This window comes from Taudactylus pleione, unplaced genomic scaffold, assembly GCF_031769625.1.
Source record: "Taudactylus pleione unplaced genomic scaffold, aTauple2 ptg000173l, whole genome shotgun sequence".
Classification (NCBI taxonomy): Eukaryota; Metazoa; Chordata; class Amphibia; order Anura; family Myobatrachidae; genus Taudactylus; species Taudactylus pleione.
In genome coordinates this window covers 6,046,423-6,061,021 of record NW_028284575.1, presented here as the reverse complement: position 1 = coordinate 6,061,021, position 14,599 = coordinate 6,046,423, and the positions used below count along the sequence as shown (strand labels likewise).

General features: G+C 44.5%; 1 protein-coding gene across 1 annotated transcript in view; it reads left to right on the top strand.

Annotated features, from left to right (window-relative positions):
• Positions 1-14,599, top strand: part of LOC148521208 (aldehyde oxidase 1-like) — a 135,282-nt gene that overhangs the window by 17,710 nt on the left and 102,973 nt on the right. Inside the window, exons 4-9 of the mRNA XM_088475570.1 lie at positions 989-1,115; positions 2,054-2,140; positions 3,245-3,296; positions 5,831-5,957; positions 7,377-7,457; positions 10,494-10,638. Of these exons, the coding sequence (XP_088331696.1) occupies positions 989-1,115; positions 2,054-2,140; positions 3,245-3,296; positions 5,831-5,957; positions 7,377-7,457; positions 10,494-10,638 (619 nt within the window). The remainder of the gene's footprint in view (positions 1-988; positions 1,116-2,053; positions 2,141-3,244; positions 3,297-5,830; positions 5,958-7,376; positions 7,458-10,493; positions 10,639-14,599) is intronic.

Below are 14,599 nucleotides of genomic sequence, written 5' to 3'. Positions count from 1 at the left end.
TTCCTTTAAAAAACAGACGTTTGCAGATAGTATAGTCATTTACCACATTAACAATGTATAGAGTGTATTTCTGATTAATTTAATGTTATCTTCATTGAAAAAAAACAGTGCTTTACTTTCAAAAATAAGGACATTTCTAAGTGACCCGAAACTTTTGAACGGTAGTGTATGTAATATGTAGATGGGGGTAATAGGGACACATTTTATACCCTAGTCTTATTAGACAAGTACCTATTAAACATCAGAAAATACACACTATTGTATATCCAATTATTAACCATATGTTGCGCTAACAAATAGACACACAATTATATCTACCGAATCAGAATGTTGACATTTTTGGCCACTGACACAGTGGGCCTGATTCAGACCTGCTCGCAAGCGGGTCGATGGTGGCCGAGTGCGCACGCGCAAGCGAGCTACGTAGCAAGTGAGACCTTTACTCGCTCTGACGCTCGCAGCAAAATGGGGCGGCTGTTGATGTTGATTGACAGCTCGCCACGTTTTGTAGGCGGGTGGGGGGGGTGGCTGAACAAACGGAGGCATTCCCGAAGGGACGCCTGCCGTTTGTGGGCGTCCCTACTGACATCACTCGTGATGTAAGTAGTGGACTTCAGCTATATTAGAGATGGAAGTCCACTCGGCATTGCGAGTGCTGAGACCCTACCTTAGGGTCTCCTCACAATGCCGATGGTCGCGATAATCGTGACCATCTCCTGCCGCTTGCACTAGCTGTGGGTGGGCACCCACAGCTTAGCGAATGGACAGAAAAAAAAATACTCCCCTCCCCTGATTCAGAGCGTGCGCTCGCAAATAGTGAGCGGCTCTGAATCAGGCCCAGTGTCCCCTAAGCTCTGTAATGGTTATAAATGGTATAAAATATTTTATCCTATTTTAGGCTAGTGGCCTTATTACAGGCTCTGTACTGTTCTGAGCGCCAGCTTCCTGTGAAGGGTTTTATTACTTTTATATACATATTTTATCACAGGAGAGGATTGCAAAAGCTCACGGCTCCCAGTGCGGGTTCTGCAGCCCAGGGATGGTGATGTCCATGTACTCATTGCTGAGGAACCATCCAGAGCCCACCACGGAACAGATATACGAGGCCATAGGAGGTATGTTCTTTAGATATGTTTACATCCAATCTTATTAACTTCATCTTTCAGCAGTAATTAATGAAGTACTAGTACTATTAGTATCATTTATTTATACAGGGGCAATCATATTATTCAGTGCTGTACAGAGAATATGTAATAATTCACATTAGTCCCTGCCCCATTGGAGATTACGCTCTATGGCCCTGATTCAGAGCCGGACGCTCTGACCAGAGCGCTCGCTCTGAATCAGGGCCCTCCTCCATAATTATGGAGCATCCTCCTGGACGCTCGTATAGCTGTGGGTCACCACCCACAGCCTATACGAGCGTGCAGGTTGATGGTCGCGATGGTCTTGACCATCGCCACTGCGAGCCGAAGCCTGCGGTTGAGTTTCTCAACCGCAAGGCCCGGAGTGATTTTGGCTCTATCAGAGCCAAAATCACTCCCACTGACATCACTAGTGATGTCAGTGGGGCCGGCTTCTGACGGTAGGCGTTCCCTTGGGAACGCCCCCGTCTGGGAGGCACGCCCACTGCATGCCCACCAAAGGGGGCGTGCTGTCAATCAACATCGACAGCACGCCCCCTTTGATCAGACACAACGAGCGAAGGAAAGTCCTTCGCTTGTCGCGTCTCGCGCATGCGCACGACGGAGCTCCCTCCGTCGTGCGCATGCGCAGTGCACACCCTCGACCCACTTGCGAGCGGACAGCCGCTCGCGAGTGGGTCTGAATCAGGCCCTATGTTTACACACATATACACACACGCACGCGCGCAAATACAGGGATAACATACAAACTCGGAACGCCAAAGCAGGGCCCTAGTTGGAAACGACACCATTACCCCAGCACGGTAAGACAGCAATGCCAACAAGTGCCACTGTGCTGCCCTAGTACTATTTTCTGTCTTCCTATGTTATGGATGCAACATGACATGCCTTATTGTTTTTCCAACCAGGAAATCTCTGCCGCTGTACCGGATACCGGCCAATACTTGATGGCTGCAAAACTTTTTGCAAGGTGAGCTGTGGATTTGGTATTACTGGTAACCTAGGAGGAAATTACATCCTGTATAATGCACCCAGGACAGGATTCAGCCCAACTTTTGTAGAACCTTTTGTTAAGGCCCCCATACATCAGAGATTGATTGCAGCAATCGTGCAATTTGCAATCGATTGTGTATACAAATCTTTCCCTTTTTCAATCGATTGCAAATTGCACGATTGCTGCAATCAATTGCTGATGTATATGGGGGCCTATATACATATCATACTGGGCATGCAAATAAAATGTGGGTTCGTATATATTATAATTTGCATGTTTCTGAATATTCGACTCTCGGTGCCTGGTCAGGCAGAGGGGCGGGATGGGCGATCTTCATAGGCAAACGCAGGGGGGGTTTCCATCTGCCTGGAAACCCCCTTACCCAGCACACACCATGACCACAGTAGAAATAGTAATATAATAGAATTTTACTAGTGCTACATGTTCTTCTCAGTATCACAAATGAAATAATTAGCACCACCTGTGGATCTTTTAACATCTATCAGCCAGTAATAAATAACCTGTGCACCAACTAGAAGATCTGGAAAACATGCACTAATAGAGATGCACTGCTATAGAGCCCAATATGTACATATATATGTCCAGGGCAGTGCTAGGTTCTTCTGCTGCTACTCCAGGCTCCCGAACTTGCTACCATTCCCTGGAATGGTGCTCACATCTAAATTAAAAACATTCAGCTCAGGCAGGATGACTTACTGCCGCATCAAATGACTTACTGTGATCCTGTATATGCTGGAATTATGACACACAATACACTTTGTATGACACATATTAAAGATGGATAAGTACTAATTCTACCCTCTTCATGGACTGGCCACACTCACTCTAAAATCAAGCATTTGGAAACCCCCCCTCTAGAAATCCTGTGTTTGCCACTGATCTTCAGTACAGTAAGGGTTTGCTTACATAATTACTGCTCCCTTCGACACGCGTGCCAGGAGGCTGTAGAGCTGCTGCAAATATACACAACGATGATCAGCAGCGAAGTCTTTTGAATCGCAGTTTGCAGATTGACTCCAGCTGATAACGGATAATTAATTTGCATCACAGCTATATAAGATCATATAATACAATTATTTAATAGCTGCAGGACATTTCCTGAACCATTTTCAAAGGGATAACCAGTGGACATGGAGGTGACTGCTTTCTTTCATTATTGTCGATTGTGTACCTGACAGCATTACCCTAATGGTACATTACATAATAATATATCAAATTCAAAACCATTTACTTACTCTTCCGGAATGTTCAGGAGACTCCCAAGTTTCTGGTGGCGCGTCTTCTGGTGACCAGCCGCTGCTCCTCACTTCCTGAGTGAAGTTAGTGGTCTCGGTGGCTTGATGACGTGATTCGCACTGAATCACGTCACTGTGGCCCCACCCTTTGTTTTATAATGCCTGTAATAGCGGCATTGTATAGACAGAGCGTGGCCACAATGATGAATCGCCCACTGTGCTGTGCCAGCCCCCTTATTCCCCCAAACTCCTGACCTGGCCTCCCGGGGGAGAGGGGGGGCATGCAAATGCAATCTGTACACAGTAAGCGTCTATTCCGGCAGGCACAATAACACTAGGTGAATGAGGACACTCCTGTATGTTAATGACATTGTTACTTTATTAACAGCTTTATATTACCAGTCATTTATATAATATATTTCACCTAAACATTACGCAGCGCTTTGCAGAGAATAATTGGCCAGTTACATCGGTCCCTGCCCCAGTGGAGCTCACAATCTATATTCCCTACCACATGGACACACAGGGGCTGATTATAAGTTGCACTCAAAGTGTCTGTAGCCGCCAGCTTATGCGGAAGCCCGGATTTTACTACCTTATGTCAATGTGAGATTCCATTGAGCTAATGAGCTAATTGAGCTAATGGGAAGGTTCACGCGTCTGCAAGCAGAAAGCCGCGTCGCCTATTGAGTGTACGTCAACTTCCGTAACCGCCAGGGCTTAAAGTGGTCCTGGGGAGGTGGTGTAACTCATCTCTCCTGCCGCCTACTCCCAACCCCCCCACCACGCTAGTCTGATAGGCTAAAACAAGTGTGAAAACAGTTTTCTATATACACACACACACACACGGCTACACATGTACACACACACACACACACACACACACTTGTGTATAGGAAACAGTAAAGTGAATGGCTGGGGGCCACCTAGAAGCTTTGGGGGCTATGACAGAGTGAAATACTTTTTATATACTTTTTTTAGCATCCTGCAATCAGCGGAGACTACAATGTTATAGAACTTTTTTTTTTTTTTCTTTTTAAGTGATCCATCATCAGTGTTATTTTTCTACCGTGCCTCCTGAGGTTTTTTTTTATGGGGTCCCCACAAACTAGTCTATGTCACTTGGATGCAGGGTTGGACTGGCACACAGGGGTACAAGGGAAATCCCCGGTGGGTCCCACTGCTTATGGGCCAATCCCCCTCCTCTAGGTGTCAGGTTTCAGACCTCAAATTATAGATTGTTACTCTATCAGGCAGTCTGTTACTTGGTGGAGCAGGACCACTGATCAACATGGGGGTTTGGTTCCCTTCTATAGAAACTACACCAAGATATGCCTAATGGTTAGCCAAGGGTATATGGTGGCTGGCCACACCCCCTCTGTTAGATGATCACACCCCTTAAGCATGGGCTCCTACCACTGATTCCCCCGGTGGGCCTTCATGCCCCAGTCCGACACTGCTTGGATGCCCAATGTTTTTTTGCAACCCCCTATGTATTGCCTTCGCTTGATTCTTTACTTACCTATATGCTGGTTTCTCTGAAGAAATTGAGCCTCCCTAGGCAGACAGTGAGTGGCTCTCTGTCTGTGGGACTTCTGTGCAGGGACTTGGTGGAGGTGGAATTAGTTCCACCTACCATTAGAGTTGACGGAACTCAGGCCCTGATTCAGAGCCGGATGCTCTGACAGAACGCTCACTCTGAATCGGGGCTGGGCTATTTCTTTTTTGGAGCGGCCTCCTGGCCGCTTGCATAGCTGTGGGTGACCACCCACAGCTATTGCGAGCGGCCATGATGATGGTCGCGATGGTCAAGACCATCGTGACCATCGGGCTTGCGATGAGACCCTTGTGGTAGGGTCTCGTGGCCGCAAGCCCCAGAGAGCTTTCGGCTCAAATTGAGCCGGAAGCTCTCCACTGACATCACTTGTGATTTCAGTGGAGCCGCCCCCAAACGGTAGGTGTTCTCATGGGAACGCCTCCGTTTGGCCGACCATGCCCCCAGCCCGCCTACCAAAGGGGGCGAGCTGTCACTCACCATCGACAGCTCGCCCCCTTTGTTGTGAGACCCGGAGCGCCCGTTGCTATCCGGGTCTCGCGCATGCGCACGACGAAGCCGGCTCCGTCGTGCGCATGCCCAGTGGGCCACCATCGACCCGGTTGCGAGCACTCAGTGCTTGCGACCGTGTCTGAATCAGGCCCTCAGTTCCACTCCGTTCATACCCACTTTAACCCCTGGTAACCGCCATCATTAATATCAGCGCATGTACCAGCCCTATGCTAGGTGCAAGAGGTCTGTCAGAAACAGGCTTCCCCCTCGCCGTGCGCGCGGCTCAGAGTCGCAAGGAGCTACAAATACACACTCGCGTCTCTCCCATGCCACTTGTATCTGCACATGTGGTGTATGCAAAAAACTCTCCATTGTCGTCCATGCACAGAAATCCATTCAACTTTCCAATGACTACAAAAACAAGAGGTTGTTATTTGTTTGCCCAGGAGTTGAACTGTTGCAAACGTGAACAGAATCCCGGAGCCGGTGAGATGGGGAGTGACCACGAGGACAATGTGAGTAACGATACTTACACACCATGTTTCAACCTACTTTAAAACAAAAATAAAACATCTCAATAGGGGATCGTATTACTGCGGATGGCGCTGTCTCAGGGCGAATGGGGCAGCTCTAACAGGGCTGCAAGAACCCACTGTTAGTATTGATCGTAGAGACTGACAGATTGTCATTGTTGTATGATTGGATCATTGAGTGCGATCTGTAAATAAGGCCCAAAACATACATTGCTACTTTGCATTTTGAATATTCTTATACTAAACCTAAGAATGACTGTTGGGCACATTCAATTAGACGCAGACAGATAGCTCAATTGACACATGTTAACCCATAGATTCTGGGTTATAATAACGCTGATCTTATTAGACCCTTTATCCTCCACAGCTCACATACAGCGGTCAGCCACCAGTTAACACAATGCATTTTACGGCCGGAGAATGATGGGAAACAACAAGACCTGTATGTTTCCAAAACCACTCTGCCTTTATTTTGGACAGACAGATTATTTTATAGCACTCAAATTAACATAGAGACAAAGAAATCTATTCTGCACATGTGCAACAAATTTTCTTATCTACCTAATTAAAATATATATGAATATATTTAGCATATTCCAAGCATTACATACATCGTCAGTAGATGGCCGTATTGCCTAACTTATCAATAAACAAATATTAGTACTACTATCTATAGCTATAAATCTATGACCTCTCTCGAGGGATTTATTAGCTATGTCTAATCTTAGAGACAATACATCATTGGTATAAGGCAGGCTATTGACAACATACACCATTGTTCTCAATAGGACCATATAATCTATCTTTCCTGTCCTATAACTCAGACTTGAATACAAAGGATGAATACACTCTATTTATAGTGTAAATTGGCTAACATAAGTTATTTCTATATGAATACATTCCTAAGAGTTAGAATAGATAGATAAGGAATGAGGCCCCTCTCAGGGGCAATGTCTGACACAGAATATCATTTCTTCTTAGCATTTGAACACAACATGGAGTCATGCTTTAACATGATTCCTCACTTTATCAGTTACGTACCCGGAACTATAGATTAACCTGGTCGCAGTGGCCGTGGTAAGGGCAGAAAGCCTACAGGCTTACAGCGGGCTGCAATTGAATAGATGCTGAAGCCCGCAGTGACTGGGCACTGGATACAGTGTAAACTGTAATTAATTCACACTTCAAAGCAAAGCTGAATTAATTTAGTAGAGTGTGAACCCCACAGAATGATCTACTCCACTGTATATTTGCAATATGCTCTCTTTATGTATAATGAGATGGGATATGCACCGGGACTGGCATCTGATAATCATTATAAATAAATTTGTCCCTTTGATGCTATTTGTGTATCTCTTCACAAGAGTCTCTAACCTGCGCCTCTGTCCATTTTATTTTTAGATAACTACTTTGCGGTTGAACAAAGAAGAATTATCACCAGTGGATCCATCGCAGGAATTGATATTTCCTCCTGAACTAATTGTGAGTTGTTTTTCATACCATGCATCTGCAGCCGACTGCTTTCCGTATGGCCGTGGAAACCGCTTGCTATATTGTGTCAACCTGAGCATTCGCCTGTCTATGCTGAATATCCGTCTGTCTTCATGGGAAAGGCCGAGCCGCCCGGAGGTTTTTTTGGTCATCATTAATATAGAAGCTTACACGCCCCCCATGCTGGGTGCAAGACTTCCATCAGAAACAGGCGTTCCCTTTTGCGCTCGCACGCCAAAAACAAGCAAGGAAGTCGGCCTACACACCCGCAATATTCCCACGAGGCGGATTGGTTCTGTGCGATCGTCGGCCAGTTGCCGCCAAAAAAAACCAAAACATTTTATCAGGAAGAGATCGGTCAATGGACATATCAATTCTGTAGTCTGCTCTTTCAATCTCCGTCCGTGTACATAGGCTTGATATACGGTGCACGAATACCAAATATCAAAAGGATCCAATGGCGCTAATCAAAACTTGTACATTATAACGGATAATAAAATAGTCCAATTCAAAACTGCAGCAATTATACAAGGGGTATCTGTATCCCCCTCACTCCTGAGATTTGGAAACAAAGCATAAAAAACAGATAATCGCGCTAGTCTGTATAGAGGACATTCAATTAAAATACTTAATGGAAGTCTGGTTTACATATTGACACATATTTAATTATATATATTGCAAATCTAAAATTGCATAAACATAACATGAAAGCATCACTAAATTACAGATTAGACAGTAGACTAGACACTTATTCAACGGCATTAATCCTTGTAGGAATCAATACTGTATAAAAATGGGGATCCCTGCTCCTAAAAAGTCCAATAGAATTACACCAGCTGGATATAATGTATCAATTTCTCCAGCAAATGCCTTTAGGTACCAGCCACAAGCATATATCACGTTGATTTGGTATACAATGTTGCAGACAATAGTGATTGTGTCAATAGATGATATTACTCACTCTCCATTCGATAGTTCAAGTTCCACGTTGCTTGCTGTCTGGAAACCCCACAGGGCTAACGCGTTTCCCTTCATTAGTGAAGGTTCATCAGAGGATTGTGGGGTCTATTCAGCATTGATTTTTTTACATAAAAAATACGGAAACTATGATTTCCGTATTTTTTATGTAAATCCCCTATTCAGCAATGGGTTAATGGAGAAGATAACGCAATTATCTTCTCCACTAATTCCCATCTCGCTGAATACCGCACTGTAGAGATCAGGCCATTTATCTCTACAGGGCTTTAACGCTTTTTGCTATTCAGCAAAGCAAAAAGTGTTACATCACTCGATAAATATTGACTTTATATAACGCCATCTCAGAATGGCGTTATATGAAGAAAATACTTAAATATCCTGAAAACTGCAGAGACAGAGGGAAATTTTCCCATAAGTCCCTGCAGCGTCTTGTAAGCCCGCCCAGTCTCTCTGCCTGCTTCCCGGTGATCGGCGGCAGGCAAGTCCAACTAGAGCCATTTAAACCTCCCGAAATTGATTGATATGTGTATACAGGCTTTATACTAGCCTGTATACATGTATATTTATGTGCAATTATATTTAACATTTATATATAAATTTTAAATATAAAAGCACATTAATATACATGTATACAGGCTACTATAAAGCCTATATACACCTGTCAATCAATGTGGACAGGCTGGAGCTGTACGTACCCCGTCGGCGGTCACCGCTAGCAGGGATGGAGACTTTTCCGTAGCGCATGACTGAGCATGTGCAGAGGAACAAACAGAAGGGAAAACAATCCCTTCTGTGACATCACAGGGACATCGTGTTACCGCAACCGCTGTCCCTGCTCAAAAATATTGCTGAATAGCAGCCATAAATGATCATAATTGATAAAAACTTGTGACGATGTTGCACGATAATATTCTGGGCAACCAATCCGTCTCGTGGGAATATTGCGGGTGTGTAGGCCGACTTCCTTGCTTGTTTTTGGCGTGCGAGCGCAAAGGGAACGACTGTTAAGCACACACCATTATTGGAGGAGCTGAATGTGTGACCTTATATACTTACCGGAGGCCACGGCTGCCTTGAAGGTGCTGCTTGTATAAACAGTGCAGCAGGGGTCCCCATTTATATACAGTATTGATTCCTACAAGGATTAATGCCGTTGAATAAGTGTACTGTCTAATCAGTCATTTATTGATGTTATGTTTATGTGATTTTATATTTGCATTAGAATTAAATGTGTTACTATGTAAGCCAGATTTCCATTAAGTATTTTAATTGAATGTCCGCTATACAGACTAGGGCGATTATATGTTTGTTATGCTTTGATGTGGTACATGCGCAGTCAGCGATTGCATTTCCGCAGCGCATTTCCACTTTTGGACGTGCTTTCCATTCAGAATCAGGCCTAACGTGTGCGGGTTGTATCCCTGCCGCTGCATTGCTACTGATTATGGGGCCCGATTCGTTACAGATCGCAACTGCAACAGCGCATGCAGTTGACAGATTGTTGCTTACTGCCTCTGCATCGCAGTGCGTATATGCGACGGCTACACTGCGATTGTACTGCGATCACGCAGAGCATGGTAAGCCAGAGTGATTGACAGGTAGTCAGCGTTTGGGGGTGGTGACGGGGGGGAGTGGTTAGAGAAACTCAGGCGTGCCTGTCCGTTTGAACGCCGTTACATGGGCGTGCAAAATTAGCCAGTGGAACGGCATACGCAGCTTGTGTACTCACTGCGTGCCACGAGGATAGCAAGTTCTGCGTAAGTCAGGGCTGCTGTAACTCTGCGTGATGTGCTGATAGTATTCGATGTTATCGGTGTACACGCAGGACTGCGAGGTATTACGGATGTGAGATAGCGGCAGTGGGCGTCTCTATGCTGGCTGTGCAACGGCTTTGTGATTGCAGTCATTAGCAAATTTTCGCAGCAGACTTCCGTGCGTAATCGCACAAAAATCGCAATAGCGATCCATAGTGAATCAGTCCCATTGTACTGTGTTGATAGAATGGTGATAATTTCGTAGACCACATATATACATTTATTTCCCACTTAGCTTATGGCAGAGAAGCGAAGCTTGCAGTCATTGGTCTTTCGGGGTGACAAGGTGACGTGGATTACGGCTTTCAACCTAGAGGAACTTCTAGATTTAAAGAGGAAATATCCAGAGGCCCCTCTTGTAGTAGGAAATACCAACATTGGTAAGTGGCGTAATACAGTGCAAATAATACCACTGCATACAGTATATTCTGCATATGGTTTCAAAAGATCTGGTTTGTGTGCAGCATTCTGCAGGTCTCACAGTTTGTACTTTAGGACACATATTGTTGTTCTTTTCTTCTCTGAATGGGACAACGTCCGACATGAATGGGGCCTGTTAGTGCAGTCACAGTGACCACAGGCCAGTGACACAGCGACCACAGGCCAGTGACACAGCGACCACAGGCCAGTGACACAGTGACCACAGGCCAGTGACACAGTGACCACAGGCCAGTGACACAGTGACCACAGGCCAGTGACAGCGACCACAGGCCAGTGACACAGTGACCACAGGCCAGTGACAGCGACCACAGGCCAGTGACAGCGACCACAGGCCAGTGACACAGTGACCACAGGCCAGTGACAGCGACCACAGGCCAGTGACAGTCATGTACAGGACATCCCAGCTGCATTTACTATCAAGTACCATATGTATACTTGTTTCCATCGGATGTCAACTGTGTTTATATGGTGTAATGGTGCATACACACGGTCAGATTATTCTTCAGATCTGAACGATAACGATTTAAAAAATCGTTCAATTGTTCATCTGACAGATCTGTCAGATATGTCAGATTTTCCTTCAGATATGAACGATGCGCGTTCCCGATGTTCAGATAACGATATCTGACATCTGATGTGTTTGCAGTCAGATTTGGATGATTCCATTCATTTTAATGCAGTCAAAAATCGTTCAAATCGTTCATCTGACAGACCTGACAAATCTGACCTTGTGTATGATAAACATTTATTTATTTATTTATTTTTAAAACACAATATGAGTTTATTGAGCATATTCTAGAAACAGAGGCCCTGATTCAGAGCTGGACGCTCTGACCAGAGCGCTCGCTCTGAATCAGGGCCCACCTCCATTAATATGGAGCGTCCTCCTGGACGCTCGTATAGCTGTGGGTCACCACCCATAGCATATACGAGCGTGCAGAATGACGGTCGCGATGGTCTTGACCATCGCGACCATCGGAACTGCGAGTAAAAGCCTGCGGTTGGGTTTTTCAACCGCAAGGCCAGGAGTGATTTTGGCTCTATCAGAGCCAAAATCACTCCCACTGACATCACTAGTGATTTCAGTGGGGCCGGCTTCAGACGGTAGGCGTTCCCTTGGGAACGCCTCCGTCTGGCAGGCACGCCCCTGGCACGCCCACCAAAGGGGGCGTGCTGTCAGTCACCATCGACAGCACGCCCCCTTTGATGAGACACTCCGAGCGAAGGAAAGTCCTTCGCTCGTCGGGTCTCGCGCATGCGCACGACGGAGCTCTCTCCGTCGTACGCATGCGCAGTGGGGACCATCGACCCACTTGCGAGCGGACTGCCGCTCGCGAGTGGGTCTGAATGACCCCCAGAGTCAGACAATAAATTACAATAAAGCACACAGTAGAAATCGTTGAATAGATATGATACATACAAATGTACAGCTTTAAACAATGTCCTCCAAGTCTTAACATTACCAAAAAAGAATATCAAGATAGACAAGTAATAAAAATAAAATGAAACAAAATAAAATAAAAGATAAAATAATAACTAAAAAATAATATAAAATTTGATAAAATAAAAGGGGGAGTATAAACATCTTCCCTTCCTTCCCACCCCCACCCCCCCTTTACCAGAGTCTCAGGGGTAAATTTACTAAAGGGAGAGTTTTTAGAAGTGAGTTTTAAAAGTGATGTTGCCCATAGCAACCAATCAGCTTCTACTTAACATTTAACTAGCACCTTCTAGAAGATAATCGCTAGAATCTTATTGGTTGCTATGGGCAACATCACTTTTAAAACTCACTTCTAAAAACTCTCACTTTAGTAAATTTACCTCTCAGTGTGATAATATAAACTATTAAGTTATCAGACGATGTAAATACCACGTAGTGGTTTCAAACCAAAGAACAATATGTTCCTGTTGCGATGGATCCAAGGATTCTATGTACACTCCCAATTTTTTATGAAAACGAACCACACCTGCCTCAAGCTGAGACAGGCAATGTCCTCTATCTAGATATAAATGCTGTAACAACATATTCTTAACAGCAGCCAGAAAAGGAGGTGTAGATATCGTCCAATTACACAGGATTATTTTTTTTGCCACCGTAACAGTGATGATGAGGAACTGAATAATATCTTTTTGACGCCCCTGCAAATCCCAGTTAGTGAAGTTGGCGCAGAGCTTTGCCAAGGGGTCCTTATTTAGATGCAAATTCCTCAATATTTGATAAACTGAAAATGAGTCTTAAACTGGTTCGGCAAATGTGTGGGTCGAGATCAGGTCACATAGTTACCATCCTGTAGAACTTCCGATTTGTGTAGATTAATACGATAACCGACAAATGAACCAAAGTTTCCCAGTAAATCTGAAATGGCTGGCACTGAATGCTCGATATCAGATACAAATAATAACATATCGTCAGCAAATAAACTTATTTTCAATTCTACTGGGCCTATAGTAATCCCTTTGAATTGGGTATCAGTCCTTAAAGCAATAGCCAACGGCTCAAGAGCTAAGGCGAAAAGGAGTGGTGACATCGGGCAACCCTGTCGTGTCCCTTTTTGTATTACAAAAGGGGAAGATATATACCCATTACTACAAATTTGTGTTTGTGATGAGGAATAAAGCACCTTCATCACTTCTACCACATCACTGGCAAATCCAAAATGCCGCAGTGTTTCAAATAGGTGATCCCAGGTGACCAGATCAAAAGCCTTCTCCGCGTCCATAGAGATAATTACCTGGCCACCCGGGATCCCCGAACAAGCTATATGCTGGACCACAGCAATAACCTTACGGACATTCACTACTGAGTGTCTGCCATAAATAAACCCTGTTTGATCAGGGGAAATGACTAAAGGAAGCAATGGTTTCAACCGTTTAGCCAAAGTTTTAGTCAATATTTTGTAATCTGTGTTCAATAATGATATTGGCCGATACGACCCCGGATCCTCCAAATCTCGGTCGGGTTTAGGCAATACCCTCACAATTGCCGAATTAAAATATAAAGGTAAAAAGTGTTTGGTTATGATAGTGTTGAATACATCTTTTAATGTATTCGCTATTCTTTCAGCCAAAATTTTATAGAATTCCCCTGTCAGGCCGCCAGGGCCAGGAGATTTGAGAGGCTTCATTGATCTAATGCAGAGGTTCTCAAACTCGGTCCTCAGGACCCCACACAGGTCACGGTTTCCAGGTCACCCAGCAGGTGCACAGGTGTGTTCATTACTCACTGACACATTTTAAAAGTTCCACTGGTGGAGCTAATTATTTCACTTGTGATTCTGTGAGGAGACCTGGAAAACATGCACTGTTTGGGGTCCTGAGGACAGAGTTTGAGAACCTGTGATCTAATGGTTAGTAAAACCCCCTCAGTTGTAATTGGGGCTATAAGCGATGCTGAATGAGATTCTGAAATTTGAGGTGTATTAAATCGTGCCCAAAAGGATGCCTTGCTATTATAATCTAATACGTCTCGGGAATAAAGTTTAGTATAATATTCCCATAAAACCTCCATTACTTCTTCTCCTTTATGAACTCGTATCCCTTCTTTGTTTCTTATAGTAGGGATAAATGTGGGAGGTCTAGATCCTCGCACTAAACTGGATAGAAGTCGACCCGGTTTATTTCCTAATTGGTAAAGCTGAAAATTAAAATTAGATATTTGCTTAGTAACTTGCGTGTCTAAGTATGCTTCAAGTTGGGATTTCGTATTCAAATACTGCATATCGTTTTACACCCTAAAGTAGGAGTTAATATATATTGTGCATAAGCCTTCGTGAGGGATGTTTGCAAATTTAAATAAAGAGCAGATTTCTCTTTCTTATACTTGCTGACAAAGGAGATAATTTCTCCTGGCATAACAGATTTAGCTGCCCGCCATAGCAATAAGGGGTCTGACACATGATC